The sequence below is a fragment of the Artemia sp. Qi Xiang Cuo genome, chromosome 21, assembly GCF_049724085.1.
Source record: "Artemia sp. Qi Xiang Cuo chromosome 21, ASM4972408v1, whole genome shotgun sequence".
NCBI lineage: Eukaryota > Metazoa > Arthropoda > Branchiopoda > Anostraca > Artemiidae > Artemia > Artemia sp. Qi Xiang Cuo.
Window position 1 is genome coordinate 33937839 of NC_142814.1, and position 27476 is coordinate 33965314.

Genomic DNA, 27476 nt, shown 5'->3' on the forward strand with positions numbered 1-27476 from the left:
CACTTTAATTCTCTGTATTTAGAGGTAATATCCATTGTCATAGCTAGGCAATAATCCTAGCACGGGGAGGAGGAAGGGTTTTACGAGCTTCCACTAGGAGCATAAATTCTAGTATACTTGACTTATTGTATCGGAATACTATCACCTTAATTATATGTATTTAGAGGTAATATCCATTGTCACAGCTAGGCAATAATCCTAGCGCGGGGAGTGGGAAGGGTTTTACGAGCTTCCACTAGGAGCATAAATTCTATTATACTTGACTTATTGTATCAGAATACTATCACCTTAATTCTCTGTATTTAGAGTTAATATCCATTGTCAGAGCAAGGCAATAATCCTAGCGGGGGGAGTGGGAAGGGTTTTACGAGATTCCACTAGGAGCATAAATTCTAGTATACTTGACTTATTGTATCGGAATACTAACACCTTAATTCTTTGTATTTAGAGGTAATATCCATTGTCACAGCTAGGCAATAATCCTAGTGCGGGGAGGGGGAAGGGTTTTACGAGCTTCCACTATGAGCATAAATTCTATTATACTTAACTTTTTGTATCTGAATACTAACACCTTAATTATATGTATTTAGAGGTAATATCCATTGTCACAGCTAGGCAATAATCCTAGCGCGGGGAGGGGGAAGGGTTTTACGAGCTTCCACTAGGAGCATCAATTCTATTATACTTGACTTATTGTATCGGAATACTAACACCTTAATTCTCTGTATTTAGAGGTAATATCCATTGTCATAGCTAGGCAATAATCCTAGCACGGAGAAGGGGAAGGGTTTTACGAGCTTCCACTAGGAGCATAAATTCTAGTATACTTGACTTATTGTACCGGAATACTATCACCTTAATTCTATGTATTTAGAGGTAATATCCATTGTCACAGCTAGGCAATAATCCTAGCGCGGGGAGTGGGAAGGGTTTTAAGAGGTTCCACTAGGAGCATAAATTATAGTATACTTGACTTATTGTATCGGAATACTATCACCTTAATTCTATGTATTTAGAGGTAATATCCATTGTCACAGCTACGCAATAATCCTAGCGCGGGGAGTGGGAAGGGTTTTATGAGCTTCCACAAGGAGCATACACTCTACTATACTTGACTTATTGTAACGGAATACTATCACCTTAATTCTCTGTATTTAGAGTAAGTATCCATTGTCAGAGCAAGGCAATAATCCGAGAGCGGGCGAGAGGGGAGGGTTTTACGAGCTACCACTAGGAGCATAAATTCTATTATACTTGACTTATTGTATCGGATTACTATCTCCTCATTTATCTGTTTTTATATGCAAGCTTCAGAGACACTCCTATGCAAGTAGCCTTGAGTATGGCGGGGGGCGGGTCATACGAGTTTCCGCGTAGAGCTGCTATACTATTAAACAAGACTTACCGTATCGGGCTAATATTACCAAAAATCTATCAAGTTAGATGTACTATCCATTGTCACTGCAAGGCAATAATCCTAGCGCGGGCAAGGGGGGCGGGTTTTACGAGCTACAACTAGGAGCATAAATTATATTATAATTTACTTATTGTATCGGAATACTATCACCTTAATTCTATGTATTTAGAGGTAATATCCATTGTCACAGCTAGGCAATAATCCTAGCACGGGGAGGGGGAAGGGTTTTACGAGATTCCAGTAGGAACATAAATTCTATTATACTTGACTTATTGTATCGGAATACTATCACCTTAATTCTCTGTATTTAGAGGTAATATCCATTGACAAAGCCAGGCAATAATCCTAGCGCGGGGAGGGGGAAGGGTTTTACGAGTTTCCACTAGGAGCATCAAATCTATTATAGTTGACTTATTGTATCGGAATACTATCACCTTAATTCTATGTATTTAGAGGTACAGCCAGGCAATAATCCTAGCGCGGGGAGGGGGAAGGGTTTTATGAGCTTCCACGAGGAGCATCAATTCTATTACTCTTGAATTATTTTATCGGAATACTATCAACTTAATTCTATGGATTTAGAGTTAATATCCATTGTCAACGCTATGCAATAATCCTAGAGCAGGGAGTGGGACGGGTTTTACTAGCTTCCACTAGAAGCATCAATTCTATTATACTTGACTTATTGTATCGTAATACTACCACCTTAATTCTCTGTATTTAGAGGTAATATCCATTGTCATAGCTAGGCAATAATCCTAGCACGGAGAGGGGGAAGGGTTTTACGAGCTTCCACTAGGAGCATAAATTCTAGTATACTTGACTTATTGTAACGGAATACTATCACCTTAATTCTATGTATTTAGAGGTAATATCCATTGTCACAGCTAGGCAATAATCCTTGCGCGGGGAGTGGGAAGGGTTTTACGAGGTTCCACTAGGAGCATAAATTCTATTATACTTGACTTATTGTATCGGAATACTATCACCTTAATTCTCTGTATTTAGAGGTAATATCCATTGTCAAAGCTAGGCAATAATCTAAGCGCGGGGAGGGGGACGGGTTTTACGAGCTTCCACTAGGAGCATCAATTCTAGTATACTTGACTTATTGTATCGGAATACTATCAACTTAATTCTCTGTATTTAGAGGTAATATCCATTGTCACAGCGAGGCAATAATCCTAGCGCGGGTGAGGGGGAAGGGTTTTACGAGCTTCCACTAAGAGCATAAATTCTATTATACTTGACTTATTGTATCGGAATACTATCAACTTAATTCTCTGTATTTAGAGGTAATATCCATTGTCAAAGCTAGGCAATAATCCTCGCGCGGGGAGGGGGAAGGGTTTTTCGAGCTTCCAGTAGGAGCATAAATTCTAGTATACGTGACTTCTTGTATCGGAATACTATCACCTTAATTCTATGTATTTAGAGGTAATATCCAGTTTCACAGCTAGCCAATAATACTAGTGCGGGAGAGGGGGAAGGGTCTTACGAGGTACCACTAGGAGCATAATTTCTATTATACTTGACTTATTGTATTGGAATACTATCACCTTAATTCTCTGTATTTATATTTAATATCAATTGTCAAAGCTAGGCAATAATCCCAGCGCGGTGCGTGAGAAGGGTTTTACTAGATTCCACTAGTAGCATCAATTATAGTATACTTGACTTATTGTATCGGAATACTATCCCCTTAATTCTCTGTCTTTAGAGGTAATATCCATTGTCACAGCCAGGCAATAAGCCTCGCTAGGGGAGGGGGTAGGGTTTTACGAGTTTCCACTAGGAGCATAAATTCTATTATACTTGACTTATTTTATCGGAATACTATCCCATTAATTCTCTGTATATAGAGGTACAGCAAGGCAATAATCCTAGCGCGGGGAGGGGGAAGGGTTTTACGAGCTTCCACTAGGAGCATAAATTCTATTATGCTTGAATTATTGTATTGGAATACTATCACCTTCTCCCCCTCCCCTGCCCTCGGAAATGTGGGAACGAAGGGTCTCTGAGCCTTCCCCTTGATGCAGATGTTTTCCCTCCAAAATTGACCCCTCCCTGCCCTCAGAAATCGGGGAACGAAGGGAACGTTATATCCTATTTTAAATTGACAATACTTATCAAACATCACTAGTGTATTATACAGTTCACATATCTCATTACCCCTTTTTAAATGTTAATCAAATAATTCTGATTATAGTGTCCAATTTTTTTGTCTGCTTTTCAAAATGTTCGTATTTGTTTAGAATGAAGTGTTTTTTATAGCAGATACCCCCCCCCCTTGCAACTGAACCCCCCATGTAACTGAACCCCTGTATAACCGAAACCCCGTACAACTGAACCTTCGTGCTACTGAATCCTCGTGCAACTCGACCCCATTTAACTAATCCCCGTGTAACTGAATCTGCATCTAACTGAACCCTCGTGCAAGTCAACCCTCGTGCAACTCAACTCCCTCAAAATACTTTTCAGCCATTTCTTGTTATTTTTTTTTATTTCTAAACTATTTAAAATTGACAACACTGTGCAACTCATCACTTGTGTATTATACAGTACACATTCATCCCATCTCCTCCAAAACACTCTTCAGTCATTTCTTGTTAAAATTATCCAATCACTAATTACCCCTTTTTTTTTCCACCTTCAAATGTTCCTATAGTACCTACGCAATTAGACTAAGTCATCGCCCAGTTAACACTAAGATGTAAATTGAGTAACCCTCTCACAATAACGAACCAAACCAGATTATACCCACCTAACCAGATCGAAAAATGGCGGTCACACTAACTTGATTAGTAATTGGATTCAGATATACTACGAACGGACTTTCACTCCTACATTCACGGGTTTATGCAAAGTGTTATGGGCTTCATTGAAAAAAAACCAGTTAAAAAAAAAAAAAAATAATAAACATGTATCCATGAGTTTGACCTCCAAAAATGAATGTCATAATAGAAAACCTGTCTGCCAACCCATGTAGAGTTCATAGTAATAAGTAAATGGCCCTGGTAACCCAATTACTTGAAAATACACACACATATCCATGTCTCAGGCTTGTCAAAGTGCATGTGTTCGTGAAATCTTATATGCTCTTACTACTGCTGCCAAGTAGTTATTTCTTAGCGATGGCTCCACATTCACCTATATTCAAAAATATTGGTGTTAAATATTGAGAAAATCTGTTTGCACCATAATCTTTTTTCTTTTAGCTGAACCCATTCTAATTTTATTTGTGATTTTTCTTTTAAGGTGTTGGCTCTAAGTCCATAACCCAGCTGTTGCCTTTTCATGTGATATGCTTTCAAGCCAAGACCGTATCCACGGGGGCGTTACGGTGCTTGAACACCTACTCCCCAAAATGTTTCTCCGACTCGCAAAAAAGTAACAAAAAGGCATAAGCAACTTTTTTACGTGTTTTGCAAAGTTTTTTGTACCCCCTCCCCTGAAAAAACCTCCCCTCCGAACAAAAATCCTGGAACAAAAAAGGAAATACTTTTGGAAGAAATTCTTTTTATTCAGATTATCCTCTATTTAGGTCATCAACGCTTAATCTGGCCTAAAAATATTTGTGTTAAATTTTCATTAACTAAACCTTTTTTGCAAGAACATTTAGCTACCCCGGCCAAAAAATTTTTTTTAATGAATTAAAAAAAGGTGATTAAAATGTAAATATGAAATTTTCCAGTAGTTAAACTGAAAAGATCTGGTCAATTCTATTTCTTATACTTGTAATAAAGACAATCAGAAATAAAGCAACCATTTCAACATGAATTTTTCTTTAGATTTAATCGTTTTAAAACATTATTAAACAACAAAAACAAGTTTCTTTTAACTGGAAGTAAAGAGCAACACTAAAATTTAAAACGAACAGAAATTATTCCGTATATGAAAGGGGTTATCCCTTCCTCAACCCCTCGCTCTTTACGCTAAAGTTTGACTCTTTTTCACAACTCTACTTTTCAAAACAATAAAAACCTTAGCGTAAAGAGTAGAAAGGCCTCATGAGCTCGGGGAGTCCATATATGGGCATAGAGTCCCTAGGGAGAACACCTGTGCTGTCAGTCCGACGGGGCACCATATATGGGCATGGAATCCCCAGGGAGAACACGTTTCCGAGAACTTGATTGCGTAACCTAGCATAAGCTCATCAGCTCGTGACGGGGGTCCATATATGGGCATAGAGTCCCTAGGGGAAATGGATTTCTGATAAATTGATTGCGTAATCGAAGGGGAAATGGATTTCCGAGAAATTGATTGCGTAATCGATTGGGAATTTTATTGATCCGATAACGGGAATCAAATCACGTGTCTCCTTTTAAGCCAATCAGAAGGCTGGTTACATATTAGCGGCGGAGGATTGCAGAGAATATAAGGAAAGGATTTTTGCTATAGTTTTTTTTTATTAGTATGTGAATAGAATTCAAAGGAGTGAGAACAATTTGACTTTACTCATTTGTATATATATTTGTGTGTTGATGGCGAGTGGAATGTCTACCATATTAGAAGTTGGTAGTGGAGTTGATGGTAATAATACAAGAGCACCAGACACTGCGGTGGAAATCACGAAAGGATTACAACTTTCTCTGGAATGGGATGGGTTATATGCAAGATGTGTAATATCCACCAGCAAACTTAAAATGGAGGATCAATTATGTTTTGCTGCAGAAGTTGATATAGCGAACGTGAATAGACTTCTATGTGCTTTAAGTGCATTAATGAAACATATTGAATACAATAAACTGTATCACTAATTGTACATGATTAGTATTATTGTTGTTGTAATTATTCAATAAAATTGTTTCGAAATCAAAAATGTTCCCTTTCTCTTCTCGTCAGGTTAGAATGCTAGGGCTAATGAATCATGGTCAGTCTAGAGTCAGCAATCAGAATGAAAGGATTGAAAAATAAATAAATTTGAGAAAGAGAGAATTAGATCAAATCTAGTGTTTATGGAAAAATATTTGATTTTGGATGACGATTTTCTCGAGTTATCTCTTCGACACAGGATATTCTCTTGTCAGGGAACAATTGACAATATTATGAGGAGTGATTCTCCCCCATTGGACTATTGTATGAAACTTTCAAGATGTGATTCAAATGCTTATACTCAATTTATTGATATATTAATTCGAACAAAGCAGAATAATATTGCGGATACACTTTTGAAAACATTGCCAATGGATTCAATGTAGATGGCACCTCCTTTGAAGCAGGTAACGTCACAGAGCTACTCCTCCCTCATTCCCCCATCTTGAAGTTTTCCGTCAGCAGGAACGATCAGTTTTGTTTTAGCTGTGAGAGAGTTGACATCGGAAACCAAAAAAAAATTTTATACATGTCCATTATGCATGTACACTCTTGGTTGTTGGAGTCAATGTGAGAATTGTACAATTATTGATGACTATAGTGAAAAGTGTAAATTATGTAATCCTTGTAAATTACATATAGGCTATGCAGTACAAATTAAAGGATGTAATTCATGTCTTGAGGAGATTTGTGACTCTCAACCTAGAGGTCACCTGTGCTCCAACTGTCACTATGAGAAATGTGATCAGTGGGAGAATACTTACCCCGCTATGATTGGAAAGAATCCCAAACGTGATTTTAGTTTATTTCTACGAGATTGGTATCGTCTTGGATTTAAATTATTCTGGGAAGAGGAATCTGGTCTACGATTCAACTGTTGGGGTAACAAGACAATTTGGTTTCAACGTCATCGTTCTGACGACACTGCCTATTATGACTATAAACCAAGCGATTTTTATTTGGCAGTTACCGAATTTGATTCACCATTTGAAAACACTGTATGTGATATTGCTTCAAATAGACCGATTGAAACTCGTGAATTTCATAATATGAATGCAAATAGTATCATTGGCTAAACAAAGAGATATGACAAGAGTGAAGTTACATTGTACTGTAGAAAATGTGACCCTGACTTTGCAGTCAGTCAAGATCAATATACAGTGAATCCAAATGATTTACCGGCATTAGTGGTTCATGACAGTTGCCTATACACCGATGAAGAAATCTAAAGTGAATATTTAAAGACATTGTTGTATATATATATGCATTTTATTAATCAACAAATTCACAAACATTTTGTAAGCACTTTACTCTTAGGGCACTGAAATCAATACTATATAGGTCTGAGAGGATATTTTCCACTAGAAAGTCGTTCAGACGTGGATTGTCACCAAAAGTGTGGAGAAACTGCTTGTAAGTATAGCCGCGACATCGGAACACAAAATATAGTAGTGCAAGGAAGCCACAGCTTTTAGTCGTTGGATCCTGCACTCTCTTCCGATTTTGAATAATAGTTTTCCCACTGCTCTCAATATAGTTGCTGATGTGGGGTGTGTAAAATGTATAGGGTAGACCAAGAGGATCAAAAAATTCAATCGTTTTCATTGTTAGAAAGATGCATAGCCAATGACCCGTTAACACAGTCGACGGACTGCTATTAACAATAATTAAACTATTGTTTGCACTTTGAATTTTTCCAAGAAAGTCTGAGGGCAGACAATAGGATTTGTACTGTGACATGTAGGGATCCATATTAAATACATTGATTATTTGACTGGTGTTCATGGTGCCAAGTCTAGTAGAACACTACCTTCGGGAATGATTTCCCAATAGGTTTCATATTGATTTAGTGAGATTAGTGCAATACTCTCAGCCAATGGGTCGGCAAATGTACACTCTAAACGCACACTCCCCGTACGTACTATACTCATATCCTTCGTGCCAGACAAATCCAGCACAATAATACCATGCGTTTTAGCAAACATTTCTTCGGTTATACCATTTTCGAATAGATGCGAATCATGATCTAGAGATTGCATCGTCAAATCATACAGTGTTCTATAAGATTTATCAAAAGATAGATTGTAGAGTGGGATGACGTTTACTTTACAGACAAGAGATGAAAGTCCAAACATCTCGAATTTATGTGGGCATCCAGTCCATGGTCCTATTGCACTAGCGCTTTTTACAAATTTCAAAGCGAGTTTTGACGGAATTTCGCCATTAATAAAGGATGAATCGGTGAAGGTGCGTGAGCCTATGGCAATATGATGTTGATTGGTGATTGTATGAGGAACAAGTAGTTTAATATTATTTCCACAGGCTCTCAGTTTTTCCATTGCCAAAGCAACAGAACTCATAACCTGCTGTTTGCGTATATGAAGTATTGCCGAGGTGAGGGAGAGACAAACATCGGGATTGGCAGCAAGCTCTTTTCTCAATATGAAATTGGATGGTGCAAGCGTCAGTTTTATATCCACTTTAACATTGGGTGGTAGCCATTGGGGTATATTAAATATTTCATAATATATTTTTCCAACTAGATGTAATTCACTAGTTGTAGAATTTTTAAGTGCATCTGTACTATCAGTATTAGTAATATATTCATATGCATTGGAGGTGCCTCTCAATTCCTTGTATGACTTGGGTGTCATCAGAATGAATTTCATATAGCTTGTATAATTTGAGAGATTATTGCTTGTGCTCACCAGCGTGCCATTGATGCAGACACTGATTTGATGAAATAAATTATGTATTATACAATTTTCATAGGATATTCCATCGGCCCGAATTGGCATTGTATTATCAGATTTCCGGACTTTCATTTGTAAATCTATAAATGTTAAAGACATGTCCATAAAGTAGCCTTCATTGGAATAAATTTGAATGTGAATATTATCGGAGAAGGGTTGTTGAGGATAAAATTGTTCATAGTATCCATGCTTGACACTCACATCAACATTTTCAGCATTGAATAGATTCAATGAGGCGGTGATTGAATGTTTGGAATCCTTATTGCGGTGGGTAGGGCATCTTAAGAGAATAAATCCAGTTTCTATCAAACAAGTTTATTCCTGGGTCTTCTTGTTCTGTTTACAATCCGTTTCGGCTTTTTGTTTCTTTTCTTTAACAGGAGTGATGATGTCTTTCGTTTCCGACCTGAGTAGAGACTCATGAGCATTGTTTCTCGACCTTTTTAAACCTTTTCCATTTTGTTTTAATCTCTCGCCAAGGGTTCGCGCAATGGACCTAAGATTTTCCGAAGCACTTTTTTTAAATCCTTGCCAGAGCCTCAATCGTATAGTATAGAGGATACAAAATCTCTCGCAGCCGGTACAAGATATTTTCTAGCCAGTGGTAGTGAAGACCGAAACAGCTTAGCAAACCAACTGCCAAGACCATAGCCAGACATTGAGGAGCGACCTTTGTAATACTCAATTCCATTGCCTTATTGTCTTGTGCCAAGAGTATTAACATAGCAGTCAATATCAGGACAAATAAATATGACTTTTCTATTAGACATCTTGTTGTTGTTGTTGAACGATGGGACGAAAATGGCATATAATCACAACAAAACCTTTTGAAATTGCTATGGGATCACCTAATTCAGTTCTTAGTGTTAACTGACAGAGTTCCAAATAGGAAGTGTTTACGGGAATATACTGAAGATGCTTTATATTGTTGTGGTGAATATGTTCTTGATTGGTTTTTCGTTCAAGAAGTCGTAGGAGGGGAACATTTGAATTACCAACCCGAGATGTTTCCACAAATGAAGTGTAGAGAAATATACAAGTGTCCGTGGAGAATGCAGGTGGGTAGTCAGCAAAAATTAAATTAGTGTTTCCGGCACTTTTACCGTTCATTATATTGAGCTTAAAGCCAAGAACATCCTTTAGATTATCATTGAGAATAACCTTTTCATTGACAATAGGTGAACTAATGTAGATCTTACCCTCCTCCTTAGAATAGTTGAAATGAATTCTCCTTTTTTACGAGCGGAAATTCTTTTATTAATAGAACGACATAAATCATTCATACAGGTGAGTTCCTCGTAGGGTAATTCAATATATGGATAATCCATCCAATTGATCTTTTGAATTTGTTCTTGATCACCTGAGGGTGGTGGCGGCCAATCATAGGGTATAATTTTTATTTCATATTTACGATCTTTTCTCAGGATGTCGTAGGTATTTTTGAAAATACAGTCTACAAGAGCCACGTCATACTTTCCGTCGTCGAATTTGATGGTGGGAGAGGGTTTCGTCCAAAAATCACTTGTTCTATCCAAGTGATAGTAGAGAGGATCAGAAACATCGGACACAAAAGTCACATAAAAGTCATTGGGTATTCTCAATATCTTCAGCACTGACCCAAGAATCAAAATCAGAGTTGTATCCTAGCCAGCGAACAAGCAACTGTCTCTTGCCTCTACGAGTACGACTTTTAATATCTTTTCAATTTGATAGGTTTCACTAGTGTTTCTAACCTTTCGCAGTTCATATTCATAAAAACCGCCGAGAATCTCATCATCTTTGGCCTCTCGTAGTTGATATGTTGTTGGTTCAGCGTCCAGGATTTTGGACACTCTAAAAAGTTTGGTGCTTCATAAATAATTCCCCTTTTAAAACATATTGGTGGTTCTATTAATTCGAACAGTATCACCAACATTGAATTTCTTCTTCACATTTTTTTTTTCTTTTTCGCCATTGGAGTATTGCTTTAGAAAAGCATCAAATGTATTTTCACTGTAATGAACTTCCCGAGGGCTTGAGTTGGACAGAGATCGATGAGGTCGATGGTTGTATATCCGCATGATTTTATCTAAATCATGAATAAAAGCAGATATTTTTTTCAGTGTACAATATCTTGAAATTAATAGACAAATCGTTCTTATTAATCGTTCAGCCAATGCAGCCTTTATCGGGCTGTGACTACGATAAAGTGTTGTATTATATTTCAATAGAACCTTTTGCACATGAGGATTAACAAATTCACTACCACGATCCGATTGAATTTTTCTATACGAATCCTGTTCAAGAATACTTTCAATGGCCCGAGCAACTTCAACACCTCTCTTTGACCGTAATGGAGTGGCATATGCATAGCGACTAAAGATACTGATTGCCACCAGAATATATTTGTAGGGTGCATTGTGGAGCCGTTGAATTGCGTCTAAAGTTAAAAGATCCGTTTGCATTATATGCAGAGGGAAAAAGGCTTTAGTTTGTCGATATTGTTTGCCACGAACCTTGTGATTCCGATTCAGTGTGTAACTCGGTTCATTCTCTAGATACTCTTTTTCTTTTTTTAATGTGCTGTCAGAGACAACTTTAGAAAGCGTTTTGGGAGAATTTAAACTTCCCGCTTCACCAATATTTTCATAGACATGTTTCAGAACTTCATCCATTTTGAACGCGAACACGTAGTGTAATGTCCACTCTCTTTTTGCCCACTGGAGGGTCAATCAATGCGTCTTTACTTTTGTCTAGCAGCCACCGATGTTATAAAATCATTGCTGCTGCTAGTATTTTAAAATATTGAACCTTCTTCTTTTTTAAATGGTGGTGTATGCGTTGTTGGAGGACTATATTCTCTTAGTTTCTTAAGAATTTGTTTATTGCCCATAAGACTTTTGGGGAAGTTTGATACGCTTAGAAAGGTGTATAGATTATTGTCAAAGGATAAAATTCTTTTACGATTCGTCACCATATCACAAATTAAATCAACTAGATTATAACTTTTTCCCTGAATTATAATTCGTTTCCCTGTGCTATCGACTTGAACTTGATGTTCATCAGTTTCCAACATGAGATATGATAATACTCTTTTACTCTGTTCTCGATAGGTGAGTGGCAATAGGTTTCCAATTTTCGATACAATTGAATTCAATTCCTTCTCCTTTGATTGCACTGCTGAATCTTGAGGAGATGTTTCCTGTTTAGAGAGATCTGTGATGACGGTAACACCGGCGGGTCTCTCACGATAAGGTCTATGTTTGTCCACACGTCGCAATGCATCTTGAATTAAAAGCAGTTTTTTGTCATCGGCAATATTCTCATCATTAATGAATTTTCTTAGATTGTCTTCAAAATTTTCGACGGGCGAGAGGACAAGTTCAAATGGTGTCAATTTATAGGGTTTAGCCATTCTCTACAGAAAACTGTTTACAAATCCTGCAATTATTGGCAGTAAAAGTGTGAAAAAGATACCACTCACTTGAAGGAGTCGTTTTCTTTTAAAAATTTGTCCCTTGTTTTTGCAAGCCAAGGCGCGTACAGTGTAACAATGTTGCTTTATCTTTTGTCTAACACATTCTGGCAGTTGAACATTGCCCTCGGTTAAATTTAAACAAAGTTCTGGTATTAGATTAATGAAATCATTGTCAACACCATGTTTGAGTATAGCCTTCCTGAGTGGAGGTTTCAACGGCACCAACCCAGACATACAAACAAATGTATTAAGACATACAAACAGAGAAATATAGACACTTTAGACATACAAACCAACATAGACAAACAATTGGACTTGCAAACACCAACCCAGAAATACAAAACAAATAGATTAAGACATACAAACAGAGAAAGACAGGCACTTTATAAATACAAATAAAAAAGGACAAGCACTTGGTCTTGCAAACACCAACCCAGACATACAAAAAAAATAGATTCAAACATACAAACAGAGAAAGACGGGCAATTTAGACATACAAACCAACAAAGACAAACACTTGGACTTGCAAACACCAAATCAGACATACAAAAAAATAGATTCTGACATGCAAAAAGAGAAAGACGGGCACCTTAGACATACAAACCAACACAGACAAACACTTGGACTTGCAAACACCAACCCTGACATACAAACAAATAGATTCAGATATACAAACAGAGAAGAACAGGCACTTTAGACATACAAACCAAGAAATACAAACATTTGGACTTGCAAACACCAACCCAGACATACAAACAAATAGATTCAGACATACAAACAGTGAAAGACAGGCACTTTAGACATACAAACCAACAAAGACAAACACCTGGACTTGCAAACACCCACCCAGTCATACAAAAAAAATAGATTCAGACATACAAACAGAGAAACACAGGCACTTTATACATACAAACCAACAAAGACAAACACTTGGACTTGCAAACACCAATCCAGACATGCAAACAAATAGATTCAGACATACAAACAGAGAAAGACAGGTACTTTAGACATACAAACCAACAAAGACAACACTTGGACATGCAAACAACAACTCAGACATACAAACAAATAGATTCAGACATAAAAACAGAGAAAGACAGGTACTTTAGAAATACAAACCAACAAAGACAAACACTTGGACATGCAAACACCAACCCAGACATACGAACAAATAGATTCAGACGTAAAAACAGAGAAAGACAGGCACTTTAGACATACAAACCAACAAAGACAAAAACTTGGACTTGCAAAAACCAACCCCCACATACAATTAAATAGATTCAGACATACAAAGAGAGAAAGACAGGCACATTAGACATAAAAACCAACAAAGACAAACCTTTGGACTTGCAAACACCAACCCAGACATACAAACAAATAGATTCAGACATACAAATAGATAAAGACTTGCAAACACCAACCCCGACATACAAACAAATAAATTCAGAAATACAAACAGAGAAAGACAGGCACTTTAGACACACAAACCAACAAAGACAAACACTTGGAGCTGCAAACACCAACCCAAACATAGAAACAAATAGATTCAGACATACAAACAGAGAAAGACAGGCACTTTAGACACACAAGCCAACAAAGACAAATACTTGGACTTGCAAACACCAACTCAGACATACATACAAATAGAGCTAGCATATCTGATGATGGATGGTCTTGCAGCTTGCATCGATGTGATATCACCCTATCTTGGTCTCTTGTTGGGGGTAGAGTAATTGTATAAATCCACCCCCTCCTTCTCATCCTTAAAAAAGACTAAACATTTTGTAAGAAAATAAAAAGCCCTGTTGTATAGATAAATTGCCGTCTAACGTTTATTATGATGTTTGTAGTGCTATAACTATTAGCACTTTAGAAATATTAGAAAAAAAACTCATTTAAAAAAAAGTTTAGAGTTTTAGTTAAAGTTTAGTTTAATTTTAGTTAAGAATTTTAGTTTAGAGTTATAGTTTAGTTTAGTTGTAGTTCAGAGTCTAGAGTTTCAAGTTAGACTCTCAGCACTTAGAGTTTAGCTAGAGTTATATTTTATTTTAGTTTTAGTTAAGTGTTTTTAGACTTTTAGTTTAGTTTTAGATAAACGTTTTAGTTTAGAGTTTTAGCCTAGAGTCATAGCTTAGAGTTTTTCATTGTACTTTTAGTTTAGTTTATTCTTAGATATGAGTTTTAGTTTAGAGTTTCAGTTTGGTATTAGCTTACAGTTTTAGTTAGAGTTCTAGTAGCTAAGAATTTTAGTTTAGAGTTTAGAGTTTTAGTTTAGAGTCTTAGCTTAGAGTTTTAGTTAGAGGTATAGTTTAGTATAGCTCTAGTTAAGAGTTCTAGTTTAGGGTTTTAGCTTGGAGTTTAGAGTTTTAGCTTAGAGTCTTAGCTTAGAGTTTTAGTTAGAGTTATAGTTTTAGTTTAGTTTTAGTTAAGTGTTTTAGTTTAAAGTTATAGTTTAGTTAAGAGTTTTTGTTTATAGTTCAGAGTTTTAATTTTGCGTCTTAGGTTTCTCCACGTTTAAGTTGGGTTAGGTTAGGTTATCATGAGCTTAGGTTAGGTTAGATTAGGTTAGGCTAAGTTACTTTAGGTTAGGTTAGACTATGTACGCGCGCGTATAACTCTAATTAAAACTATAACTCTAACTAAAACTCTAAACTAAGACTCAAAACTAACACTGAATTAAAACTAAACTAAACTATATCTCTAACTAAAACTCTAAGCAAAGACTCTAAACTAAAACTCTAAACTCTAAACTAAAACTCTTAACTACTATAACTCTAACTAAAACTATAAGCTAATATCAAACTGAAACTCTAAACTAAAACTCTAATCTAAAACTAAACTAAAAGTGCAAGGAAAAACTCTATGCTATGACTCTAGGCTAAACCTCTAAACTAAAACGTTTAGCTAAAACTAAACTACAAGTCCATAAACTCTTAACTAAACTAAACTACAACTCTAAACTAAAACTCTTAACTAAAACTAAGCTACAACTCTAAACTAAAACTTTTAACAAAAATTAGGCTAAACTATAACTCTAACTAAAACTCTAAACTCTAAACTAAAACTCTGAAGTCTAAACTAAAACTCTTAACTAAAATTAAATTAAAACTCTAAAACTCTAACTAAAACTCTAAGCTAAGACTCTAAACTAAAACCCTGAATTAAAACTAAAATATAACTAAACCTCTAACTAAAACTCTAAGCTAAGACTCAAAACTAAAACTCCAATATCCAAACTAAACTAAACTATACCTCTAACAAAAAAACTCTAAGCTAAGACTCTAAACTAAAACTCTAAATTCTCAACTAAAACTAAAGTAAACTATAAATAGAACCAAAACTCTAAGCTAAGACTCTAAACTAATGCTCCTAACTAAAACTAAACTAAACTATAACTCTAAAGTAAAACTAAAGTAAACTATAACTCTAACAAAACTCTAAGCTAACACTCTAAATGAAACCCTAGACTCTAAACTAGAACTAAACTAAAACTCTAAACTCTAAAATAAAAATCTCATCTAGAACTAAACAACACCTGTAAACTAAAATTCTTAACTAAAACTAAACTAAAATATAACTCTAACTAAAACTTTAAGCTAAGACAAAAAACTAACACTGAATTAAAACTAAACTAAACTATAACTCTAACTAAAATTCTAAGCAAAGACTCTAAACTAAAACTCTAAACTCTAAACTAAAACTCTTAACTACTATAACTCTAACTAAAACTATAAATAATATCAAACTAAAACTCTAAACTAAAACTCTTATCTAAAACTAAACTAAACTAAAAGTGCAAGGAAAAACTTTAAGCTATGACTCTAGCCTACAATTCTAAACTAAAACGTTTAGCTAAAACTAAACTACAAGTCCAGAAACTCTTAACTATAACTAAACTAAACTACAACTCTAAACTAAAATTCTTAACTAAAACTAAACTACAACTCTAAACTAAAACTCAAAACTCTTAACAAAAATTAAGCTAAACTATGACTCTAACTAAAACTCTTAACTAAAACTCTGAAGTCTAAACTAAAACTCTTAACTAAAATTAAACTAAACTATAACTCTAACTAAAACAATAAGCTAAGAATCTAAACTAAAACTCTGAATTAAAACTAAACTAAACTACACCTCTAACTAAAACTCTAAGCTAAGACTCAAAACTAAAATTCCAATATCTAAACTAAACAAAACTAGAACTCTAACAAAAAAACTCTAAGCTAAGACTCTAAACTAAAACTCTAAATTCTCAACTAAAACTAAAGTAAACTATAAATAGAATTAAAACTATAAGCTAAGACTCTAAACTAAAACTCTAAACTCTAACCAAAACTCTAAGCTAAGACTCTAAACTCTAAACAAAAACTCTTAACTAAAAGTAAACTAAACTATAACTCTAACTAAACTCAAAACTAAGACTCTAAACTAAAACTCTAAACTCTAAACTAAAACTGTAAGCTAATACCAAACTGAAACTCTAAACTAAAACTCTTATCTAAAACTAAACTAAACTAAAAGTGCAATGAAAAAACCCTAAGCTATGACTCTAGTCTAAAACTCTAAGGTAAAACGTTTAGTTAAAACTAAACTACAAGTCCCAAAAACTTTACTAAAACTAAAATAAAATATAACTCTAGCTAAAACTCTAAGTGTTGAGAGTCTAACTTGAAACTCTAGACTCTGAACTACAACTAAACTATAACTCTAACTAAAACTGTAAGCTAATATCAAACTAAAACTCAAACAACAATATCTAAAACTAAACAACAACTCTAAACTAAAAATCTTAACTAAAACTAAACTAAACTACAACTCTAAACTAAAACTCTTAACTAAAACTAAACAACAACTCTAAACTAAAACTCTTATCTAAAACTAAACAACAACTCTAAACTAAAACTCTTAACTAAAACTAAACAACAACTCTAAACTAAAACTCTTAACTAAAACTAAACTAAACTCTAACTCTAACAAAAACTCTAAGCTAAGACTCTAAACTAAAACTCTAAATTCTCAACTAAAACTAAAGTAAACTATAAATAGAACTAAAACTATAAGCTAAGACTCTAAACTAAAACTCTAAACTCTAACTAAATCTCTTAACTAAAAGTAAACTAAACTATAACTCTAACTAAACTCTAAGCTAAGACTCTAAACTAAAACTCTAAACTCTAAACTAAAACTCTTAACCACTATAACTCTAACTAAAACTGTAAGGTAATAACAAACTTAAACTCTAAACTAAAACACTGAACTAAAATTAAACTATAACTATGAAGTAAAACTCTTGAATAAAATTGAACTAAACCATAACTTTAATTAAAACTCCAAGCTCTAAATTCTAAACTAAGACTCTTAACTAAAATTAAGCTAAACTATAATTCTAACTAAAACTCCAAGCTAAGACTCTAAGCTAAAACTAAGAACTAAAACTCTTAACTAAAACTAAACTACAACTCTAAACTAAAATTCTTTACTAAAACGAAACTACAACTCTAAACTGAAACTCTTAACTAATACTAAACTAAACTAAAAGTGCAACGAAAAACTCTAAGCTATGGCTCTAGGCTAAAATTCTAAACTAAAACGTTTAGCTAGAACTAAACTACAAGTTCAAAACACTTAACTAAAACTAAAATAAAATATAACTCTAACTAAAGCTCTAAGAGCTGAGAGTCTAACTTGAAACTCTAGACTCTGAACTATAACTAAACTAAACTATAACTCCAACTAAAACTGTAAGCAAATATCAAACTAAAGCTCTCAACTAGGACAGGGCCCCCTTTGGAGGCTCCGGGGGCCCTTTGGGGTGCCGGGGGCCCTTTGGAGGCCCTGGGGGCCTTTTTGGGGTGCCAGAAGGCCCTTTGGGGGCCCGGTGGGCCTTTGGGGTTGAGGTAGGGGGGCCTTCTGGGGTTGGGGTAGGGGACCTTACAACACTGTTCAAATGGAACTTCTGTATTATAACGACCACAGTGTTTCACCCCAAATGATCTTCTAAATCATCTTCTAAAATCATCTTCTAAAATGTCTCAAACTGTTTGCCCAAATCATCTTCTAAAATGTCTCAAACTGTTTTGCTTAAATTATCTTCTAAAATATCTCAAACAGTTTCACCCAAATAATCCCTAAACGTAATTTCTGTGTGTTCCTTTTGTTTTGGCATCCCTGCGCTGTCACATTTGATATTCCCAATAAACAATTTCCCACGTTAATCTCTTCATCTCTAAGGTGTTCTTGGTTACTCTATTAAGGATTCGATAGAATATTAATTTATCTCTGTGACCTAAAGATCTGAGAAGCCATATTTAAAAATAGAAAATTAGTTTATATCTGTCACTAAAGACCGTTTATCCCTCATACCTAAAGATCAACGAAGCCATAATGTTTCCCCTTTTGTCCTTGTCAATTATACAAATCAATTTCTCCGAAATTCTCTCCCCTCGATTATGTAAATCAATTTTTCGGAAGTTCTCTCCCCTTCGAGTCGATCAATACATCTCTTCCCGTCAATGCGCATGTGCAAACTTCGCCTCGGAGTCATTACACCTAGAAAAAACAACAAATAAGTCGACCTTGACCTCATTAGACTCGATCGATAATCCTTGAAAAAATTATGTAGGTTTGGCGTTAGACTCAATTGTAGATGGCAGCACACGGTCCCCCCCGGAGTCATTATGCCCTCCCTACTGCTACTCGGGAGAATCTTTCCGTGGAGGATGTTTTTTTGGGGTAAGGGATATTTCTATGAAGGGGGCGCCGGATTTCCAAGCATTATTTAAAAAACGATCAGAATTTAAATTAAAAAAAAAAGTTTTTTCAACTGAAAGTAAGAAGCAACATTAGAACTTAAAACGAACAGAAATTGTAACGTATATGAGGGGGTTTTCCCCCAAGTCAATACCTCGCTCTTCACGCTACAGTTTTTTTTAGTGCTTTCAAAAGAGCCTTTCTATTCTAATTAAACGGCCTTTGTGATTCAGGGTTTTGTGAATGAATTTTTTTTTAACTTTTAACTTAATAAGCGTGGTATTGACTAAGGGGAGAACCCCCTCATATACGTAATAACATATACGTAATAAAAAAAAAAAACAAGCGATACGGTTCAATAGTAATCGAAACTTTTAAAAACAGAATTTTGATGTCAAAAAATGTATCAAAAGAATGGACTTATAATGCTGATTCTAAATATATAAATTTTATTAAGTTTAGTATTACTCATCTGAGGCTAGGAGCCTGAGAAAATTTACCTGATTTTTTAAAGAGGGGGGAAACATCCCCTACAAGTGAAAGAATTTTAATGAAAATCCCACCGTCAGATTAAGCGTATCAGAAACCCCTATTACATAGGTTTCAAGCTCATATCTGCAAATATCTGCAACTTTGTATTTTTTGCCAGAAGAAAAATATACGAATATAGAAGTTCGTTACGTAAGTTAATTTGTAAATTACGTCAGAACCAAATTTAGAGACAGCCATTTAGAAAAAGAAAAGTAAAATTTTTATGCAAATTTCGTTTTCTTATTCAATGACGGTGAGCCAAAATAAAAGCTGCATTAACTAAAAAACGATCAGAAATTAAATAAAAAAAAAAGTTTTTTAAACTGAAAGTAAGGAGCGACATTAAAACTTAAAACGAACAGAAATTATTCCGTATATGAAAGGGGATGTCCCCTCCACAACGCCTTGCTCTTTACGCTAAAGTTTGATTCTGTCTCACAACTTTATTTTTTTAAACAATAAAAAACTTTAGCGTAAAGAGCGAGGCGTTGAGGAGGGGACAGCCCCTTTCATATACGGAATAATTTCTGTTCGTTTTAAGTTTTAATGTCGCTTCTTACTTTCAGTTTAAAAAACTTGTTTTTTTTATTTAATTTCTGATCGTTTTTTAGTTAATGCAGCTTTTATTTTGGCTCACCGTCATTGAATAAGTAAACGAAATTTGCATAAAAATGTTACTTTTCTTTTTCTAAATGGCTGTCTCTAAATTTGGTTCTGACGTAATTTACAAATTAACTTACGTAACGAACTTCTATATTCTATATTCGTATTTTTATTTAATCAGCATAATAAGGTGATTCTTTTGATGTATCTTTTCATAATAAAGTTCCATTTTTTAGAGTTTCGCTTATTATTGAGCAGAGTCGCTCCTTACTTACAGTTCGTTACCAACAACTGTTTGATATATTTTCTTTAACTCTGAAATATAACGCAACAATGACAAATGTTGCATCAATTTGAATTAAAGATTACTAGATATTTTAGTGAAAAGTACTAAGGACAGTTAAATAAAAAGTACAAGAAAATACAAATTGTAGCCTAGGGTGTTGACCCCAAAATATGCAAATAACTCATATAAAACAGAGATTTTATGCAAATTTTTAAATAGAAAAAGATAGTTGTGTTACAATTTGTTAAAATCAGATTCGTACAAGGATTGTTAAAATTATGTGACTGAAGAAACCGAAGTGAGGTTCTTGGGTCCCTATCTCTTCCATAATTCCTCCGCTCCAACTTTGCGCATACATGCATGGTGTAGCACTTTCAACTCAACATCAATCATTGAGTATCTATAGAATGGTTCTAAATTTATAAATATTCATCTTTAAAAACAGTCAAGATTACAATTTGAACGACATAAATCAAAACGCAGTTAGTACATATTTCAAAAGTGGAATATCACTTCCACCAAAATTGGCATTTGGGGGTTTCTGAAATTGTTGATTACAAATAGGGTTAACAGTACAATACTGAAGCCCAAAATCAAAGCAAAATTTCAGTACAGGATTTACAATTAGTGTTTAATTTTTAACGAAAACTGGTAATTATGAATTTCAGAAGTTTTGAATTAAAAATTTAAGAGACTAATTTAGCAATGTGAAAGTCTAAAATCAATCTGTGGGTATTCTTTTCACGACTAATATTACTGCTACTGACAACTCACGACAGCACCAAACCGCCTGGGGTCAACACGACTACGCACGCTCTTTCTCTATCCCAGTTTATTCAAAGCCTTCTTCTTTACACCCACCAAAAAGTCCCTATTTCTCTTAAATCTTTCGCTACAACCTCATCCTGCCCCATTTGGGGGTGACCCTTTTTTCGTGTGGCCCTAGATGGTTGGCCAACAAAGGCTATTTTTGGCAATCTGTCATCCTTCATCCGAAGAACGTGTTGTAGCCATTTCAACTTTTCCTTCATTATAGTCATAGAAAGCGGGATTGAACCATTTTGTCATACAGCTTACTGCTTGAAATACGGTCGGTCAGTCTGGTATTCAAAACCGTAATTCCCAGACTTATCTTGCTATTCTTCAAACTTTTTTCAACTGTGAAAAACCCCCCTGGGCCTTGACTAGTCTACTTATAACATCTTTACTGCATCCACCGTCTTTGCTAATGGTACTACCTAAGTAAGCGAAGCTGCCAACTTGATCAATCATCTCATTATCGAACATCACCTCTTCACCTTCACGTATACCTTGTTTTAACGACTTACTCTTCTTAGAATTAATTTTTAAACCTATTCTTGCACCCTGAGCTCGCAAAACCTTTAAAAATGTATTCATTCTGCTTGTATTTTATCTAGGATGCAAAATCATTAGCATATTCCCCATTTGACATTTTTACGTCTCCATTTGACTCCTTGTTCTCCCATTGTCTTTCCTGTGCTCCTTAGGACAAAGTTCGTAAACAAGATCCATAAATATGGGGATAGAACACAACATTGCAAAGCACTCTTGATTTAATACGAAACCACTAATCAAATTAATGTGTGTATCTGGTATACCATACAAGGAGAGGACCTTCGCTATAGGCTTTTCTTCAATCAGCTGAATCAAAAGCTTTCTCATAATCTATAAAACTGAGAACTAAAGGGGTTCGATGACTCAGGTGCTTCTCGATTACTAATCTAAGAGTGGAAATTTGGTCGACAAATCCTCTACCCTTCCTAAAACTGCACTGTTCTTCCCTTACAACTTTACCTACAGCATGTCTTAGTAAAAAGAAATCGTCATACTAAATAATTTGCTTCCAACAGAGACCAGGCTAATGCCTCTATAATTACCACACTCAGTCTTGTCCCCTTTCTTACGGAGGGGTTTAATTAGAGTTTTCCTGAAATCGCTAGGCCTTCCCTTTTTCTAGAATCATATATTTGAATCTGCTTCACGACTATTTCACTTGAAACTGTTCTCACGACTTCTTCTGCCAAGTTCCTACTAATAATTAATTTTCAGTGCTATTATTGATAAAACTTATTAGCCGACATTACTACTATTACTGTGTTTAAAAATTATGTCAATTAAAAATAAAGATGAATTGAATTAAAAGGAAAATTTTCTATGAGAAACTTTGATTGAATTCAATATAATTAGATTTATATATATATTAAAACCTTAAGTGAACAGATATGACTGTGAATGAGGAAAATGAACTTAAATCAACAGATATTAAAATAAACAAAGAAGCCAAAGCCAAAAAAAAAATAACATTAATTAACACAAGTAAGAGTAGTCAATAAAACAATAACTATAAAAAAAAACTGTAAACTAGATCTGGTCCATTTTAGATTTTAAATTCGCTATTAATTTTCGTAGAAAAACTTAGTTGCTCAAATATTTAATTAATGGGGAACTGCGTCATTCACGACCCAGACGATATTTAATGTTAAATACTTTCAAAATAGTAAATTATATTTTCCTGAATTCTACAAAGGGAGGGGGGATAAAATATTTATCTTTTCCCCTGTCCCACCCTTGGAGATTCTTCTTAAGTTTGCTTCCTTAAGAAAAATTCTGACGCCACCCCACGAGCTGCAACACAATTATAACTATGTTCGCTAGAACATTTTAATTATTCTAATTTTTTTTTCAACTTTACATTTTTCATCAGTGTAATCTTACCTAATTTCTCTTGTAGTTGGTGTGACTTCTCAAGGAGGACTGTTTTGTTTTCCTGCACCACCTAATGACGGACTGCCACAGCAACCACAAGTCGTTTTTCAAACTTACTCAACACCTGTTCAGGGGCATGAACAACCAGATCAGCAATACCTTCATTCGGAAGGACCTTCTCAAAGACCTGTTCAACTCCCTGTTCATGCGGCGACTGTCCATTCGCCTGGTGGATATATTTTTCCAGGTGCTCATTTTAAAATCAGCTCTATGCCGCTATGAAAACTATAAAAAAACGGTGAAGTAAAATAAATGTAGTTATTATATTTCTTAGAAAATTTATTTTCTAAGAAAATTAATTATGTTTAATGAATTTTTAGCCTCTAAAGGGTTATAGCTTATTGGATTGGCTTGTGATCTATATCAGACATACGGACGGCCTATATTGTGGTTCTTAAACTGAGATTCACACGGAATGATTTCAGCGGGACGTTAAGAATTAATGCATATTTTACTACTTGTATTATTAATTTTATGTTATTCTTAAAATTACACCATATAATCTGTCTTGGGATGATATTTTCATTATTATTATTATTATAATTATTGTTATTATTATTCTCTCTTAAGCACCACATTTGTTTTAAAAGTATCTATATTAATGAAACTGGACTTAAAATCGATGACAGTAATTTTGAGGGGATGAGACAATAAATATACTATAAATGGCTATTGACAACACATTGACAATTTACCAACATTTTTCTAGTATTAACTTTCAAAGCAGATTTTTTTTTTATTCTTAAGCAAATGGATTCAAGCTAGTGGGATAAGGTGTATATTCGATCTACAGTAATTTGAAAAGCACCATCGATGTATTATAGGTTATCATTAGTAATCTGCCCTCTCGAAGAATTTAATTATTAATTTAATAGAAAAATATTTTTTGTGTAAGAACTGGCTCTAAGCCTAGGTTCATACGCATGTTTCCACGGGAGCAGTATTTGCTTTTCAAGACAATTCAGTGGTCAAATTAAGCAATTTTAGTTGCTTTGTCAAGTAATTTATTGAGTTGGAAAAATTACAACTTTTATTCGGCCATTTTCTTTTTTCTTCAGAACAATGGTAATAACCATGTAAATCGATGATTGTATTTTTCCTTAACCAGCAGCACCAGTCATTAAAAAAACTTTCCCTTGTGAACTATTCAGCAACTGGAATTAATTATTCTTGTAACTGACATATAATATATATATATATATATATATATATATATATATATATATATATATATATATATATATATATATATATATATATATATATATATATATATATATATATATATATATATATATATATATATATATATATATATATATATATATATATATATATATATATATATATATATATATATATATATATATATATATATATATATATATATATATATATATATATATATATATATATATATATATATATATGTGAATTTCTGTGTTTCCATTCTCTAAAAAAAATTGCTATAGCTTACTATTCAATCTAGAAACAGGAAATTACAGAAATTACTTCAATTGTATTGTGTTCATTCAGGAAGTGACATTTTCGCGTGAAATGTTCTAATCTGCTACTACTACTACTACCAACAAATCATTGCAGCACCAAGCTGCCTGCGGCCAACAAGGCTACGCATGTTCCACCTATCATCCCCCCCCAACCCCCCCAATCAATTCAAAGTTTCACTCTTGGCCCTCTCATGAGTCAAAAGTTCCTTAAAATTCTTTCTTATGACCCTTCCCACCACATTCGAGGATGTTTGATTCCAGATGAATCACAAAAAAGCAAAATTTTTGACAATCTATCATCTTGCATCATTAAGACTTGACGTAGCCATCTTAATTTTCCTTTCATCATAGCATTGGAATGTGGGATCCAAACAAATTTTCGTATAGCTTATTATTAAATATATAGTTTCAAGGACGTATCCAGGATTTTTGTTCGGGGGGAGGTATTTTCTTGAAGAGTTTTACAACAACAAAACTTTACATAACATATCAAAAATTTGTTCATAATTATGCATCTTTGTAACTTTTTTACGACAAAACTTTCAGGCAAAACTTTCGAGAAAGGGTTTAAACTCGGTAACACCCCCTCCCCCTTCATACGGGCTTGTATTGTCGGTCAAACGAGTGCCTGAAGCTATCCCTAGGCTATTCCTTTGGATAACATGTAACATAATTATCTTCCTTAGTTTTTTGAAGCGCTCACGTTTCAGAGCTATATTTGAAAACTTTCATTACGTTACCGTAGCTTCCAATATTGTAATCTAAGTTCACAGATTTATCTTCCTATTCTTTCAAACTTTTTTAAGCTGTAGCAAAATAACCTGAAATTTGTTTGTTCTACTTTTCACTTCATTGCTTCCACCATGACCTTGAGGTATTTCTAGAAGCATCCTGGATCACATCTTTCAGCAGATTATATAACGGTTCATAGATTATATTACGGTTCATAGATTATATAACGGTTCATAGATATTATATAACGGTACAATATAATTTTTGTGAAGTACAATACACATAGAAGCTTTTCAAAACAAAAAAGTGTGAACTATACCGTTGGCTACAGAAGTTCCAATAAATCATATTAACAAAATGATGAGTGTAAATAGGTATTCAAATTTTTTAAGATAAGTATAGTAACAAAATTCAATTTTACAGGTAATCACGGGATTGTAGCTGCTAATCCATTCATACGTTCAACCGCTGCACAATTTAGACCTGTGATCCACCACATAGTTCGGCCTCGTGTGCCTCAAAGTGTAAGCTATCATATGCCAGGAAGCAATGGCTTCTATTACCCATCGCCTTCATACGTTGGATCTCAATATAAAAATAAAAGACCAGTTAGACAAAATACAACTGAAGCGAAACAAGAAAATGACAATCCCGATTCCCCTAGCTGAGAAACACTTTTATTTAACAGTTCATAAATTAGAATACTTGCACCAGTCTAGTCATCTTCCTTTTTATTCGGTTACCTACTAGAGCATCTGCGCTCGTCAATCTTGCTGTGAAATTTCGAATGAAAAAAATTTATAAAAGTTAGAAGTACTCTTAGTTCATTCTTTACTCTGTCACTGACCTAGTATTCGTTCTAAATCTTCCGAATTTTCTGGAAAGTGAAAATCTGTGTTAAACTTGTTAATTATCTTGTAAAGACGGAAATAAATCAGAGATTTATGCTTAGTTTTTACAATAGGACCTCAATCTACAATAAAGATTAGGTGACTTAACGAAAAGTAAATAGCATATGCAAAAAGGCTACTATCTTCTATTTTAACGCAGGGCTCTATACTTATTCAAACATCTGCTAAAATGCTTTTTGTGAAGAATTTCACTTTAAAAAAGCTTTTTTCCATTACCCCGAAGTGGGTAACCCGATCATTTTTTAAACCAACCTTTTTAAATAAAAAAAAATAAATAAAAAAGAAGAACTTAAGAAGAAATCCTAAGAGTCTTTACAACTATACTCTATCAATAATAAAAAAAATAAATAAAATAAATAAAAAATCAAAAGATGTACATCTGACCATCAGAATTTTAAATCGGGGCTGTAGACCTGCTTGAAAATTTTTTTAATTTTCAGAAGTTCGACTCCGATTCTGGACCTCAATTTTGAAAAGCTCAACTCAGACTACAATTATTAATAAACTATATTAACTCCTACTCTGCTTAGCAAAAAAACTTTAACCTACAGGGCTATAGACTGTAATTTTCAGAAATTCGGCTCCAATTCTGGATTGCAATTTCAAAAACCTCTGCAAATTTAAATGGTAATGAATTTAATTAATCCAATCAATATTTCACAGTCCTCTTGTACGAAAGATTTTAACAAATTGTCTTGTCGGTGGACACACATGATTGTTCAGGATAACGAAAACCCTTCACGGAACTGAATGTAAGGATACAACATGTGAGGTTCTTAGCGGCTAATATCGTGCTTTTCCCAGTAATTCCTTGGTCCAAGACACGCTTCTCGTTTTACAAAAAAAAAATATGTTAAAATTATTTTCACAAAATTTCTAAATACAATATTTCTTAAATATATCGGTAACACAATCAGCCCGTCAGA

General features: G+C 34.3%; 1 protein-coding gene across 1 annotated transcript in view; it reads left to right on the plus strand.

Annotated features, from left to right (window-relative positions):
• enc (R3H domain containing protein encore) overlaps positions 1-26590 on the plus strand; it is a 277287-nt gene extending 250697 nt beyond the window's left edge. The window contains exons 13-14 of the mRNA XM_089106565.1: positions 23365-23586; positions 26063-26590. Of these exons, the coding sequence (XP_088962691.1) occupies positions 23365-23586; positions 26063-26307 (467 nt within the window). The 3' untranslated portion in view covers positions 26308-26590. The remainder of the gene's footprint in view (positions 1-23364; positions 23587-26062) is intronic.
• Positions 26591-27476: the final 886 nt, after the last annotated feature.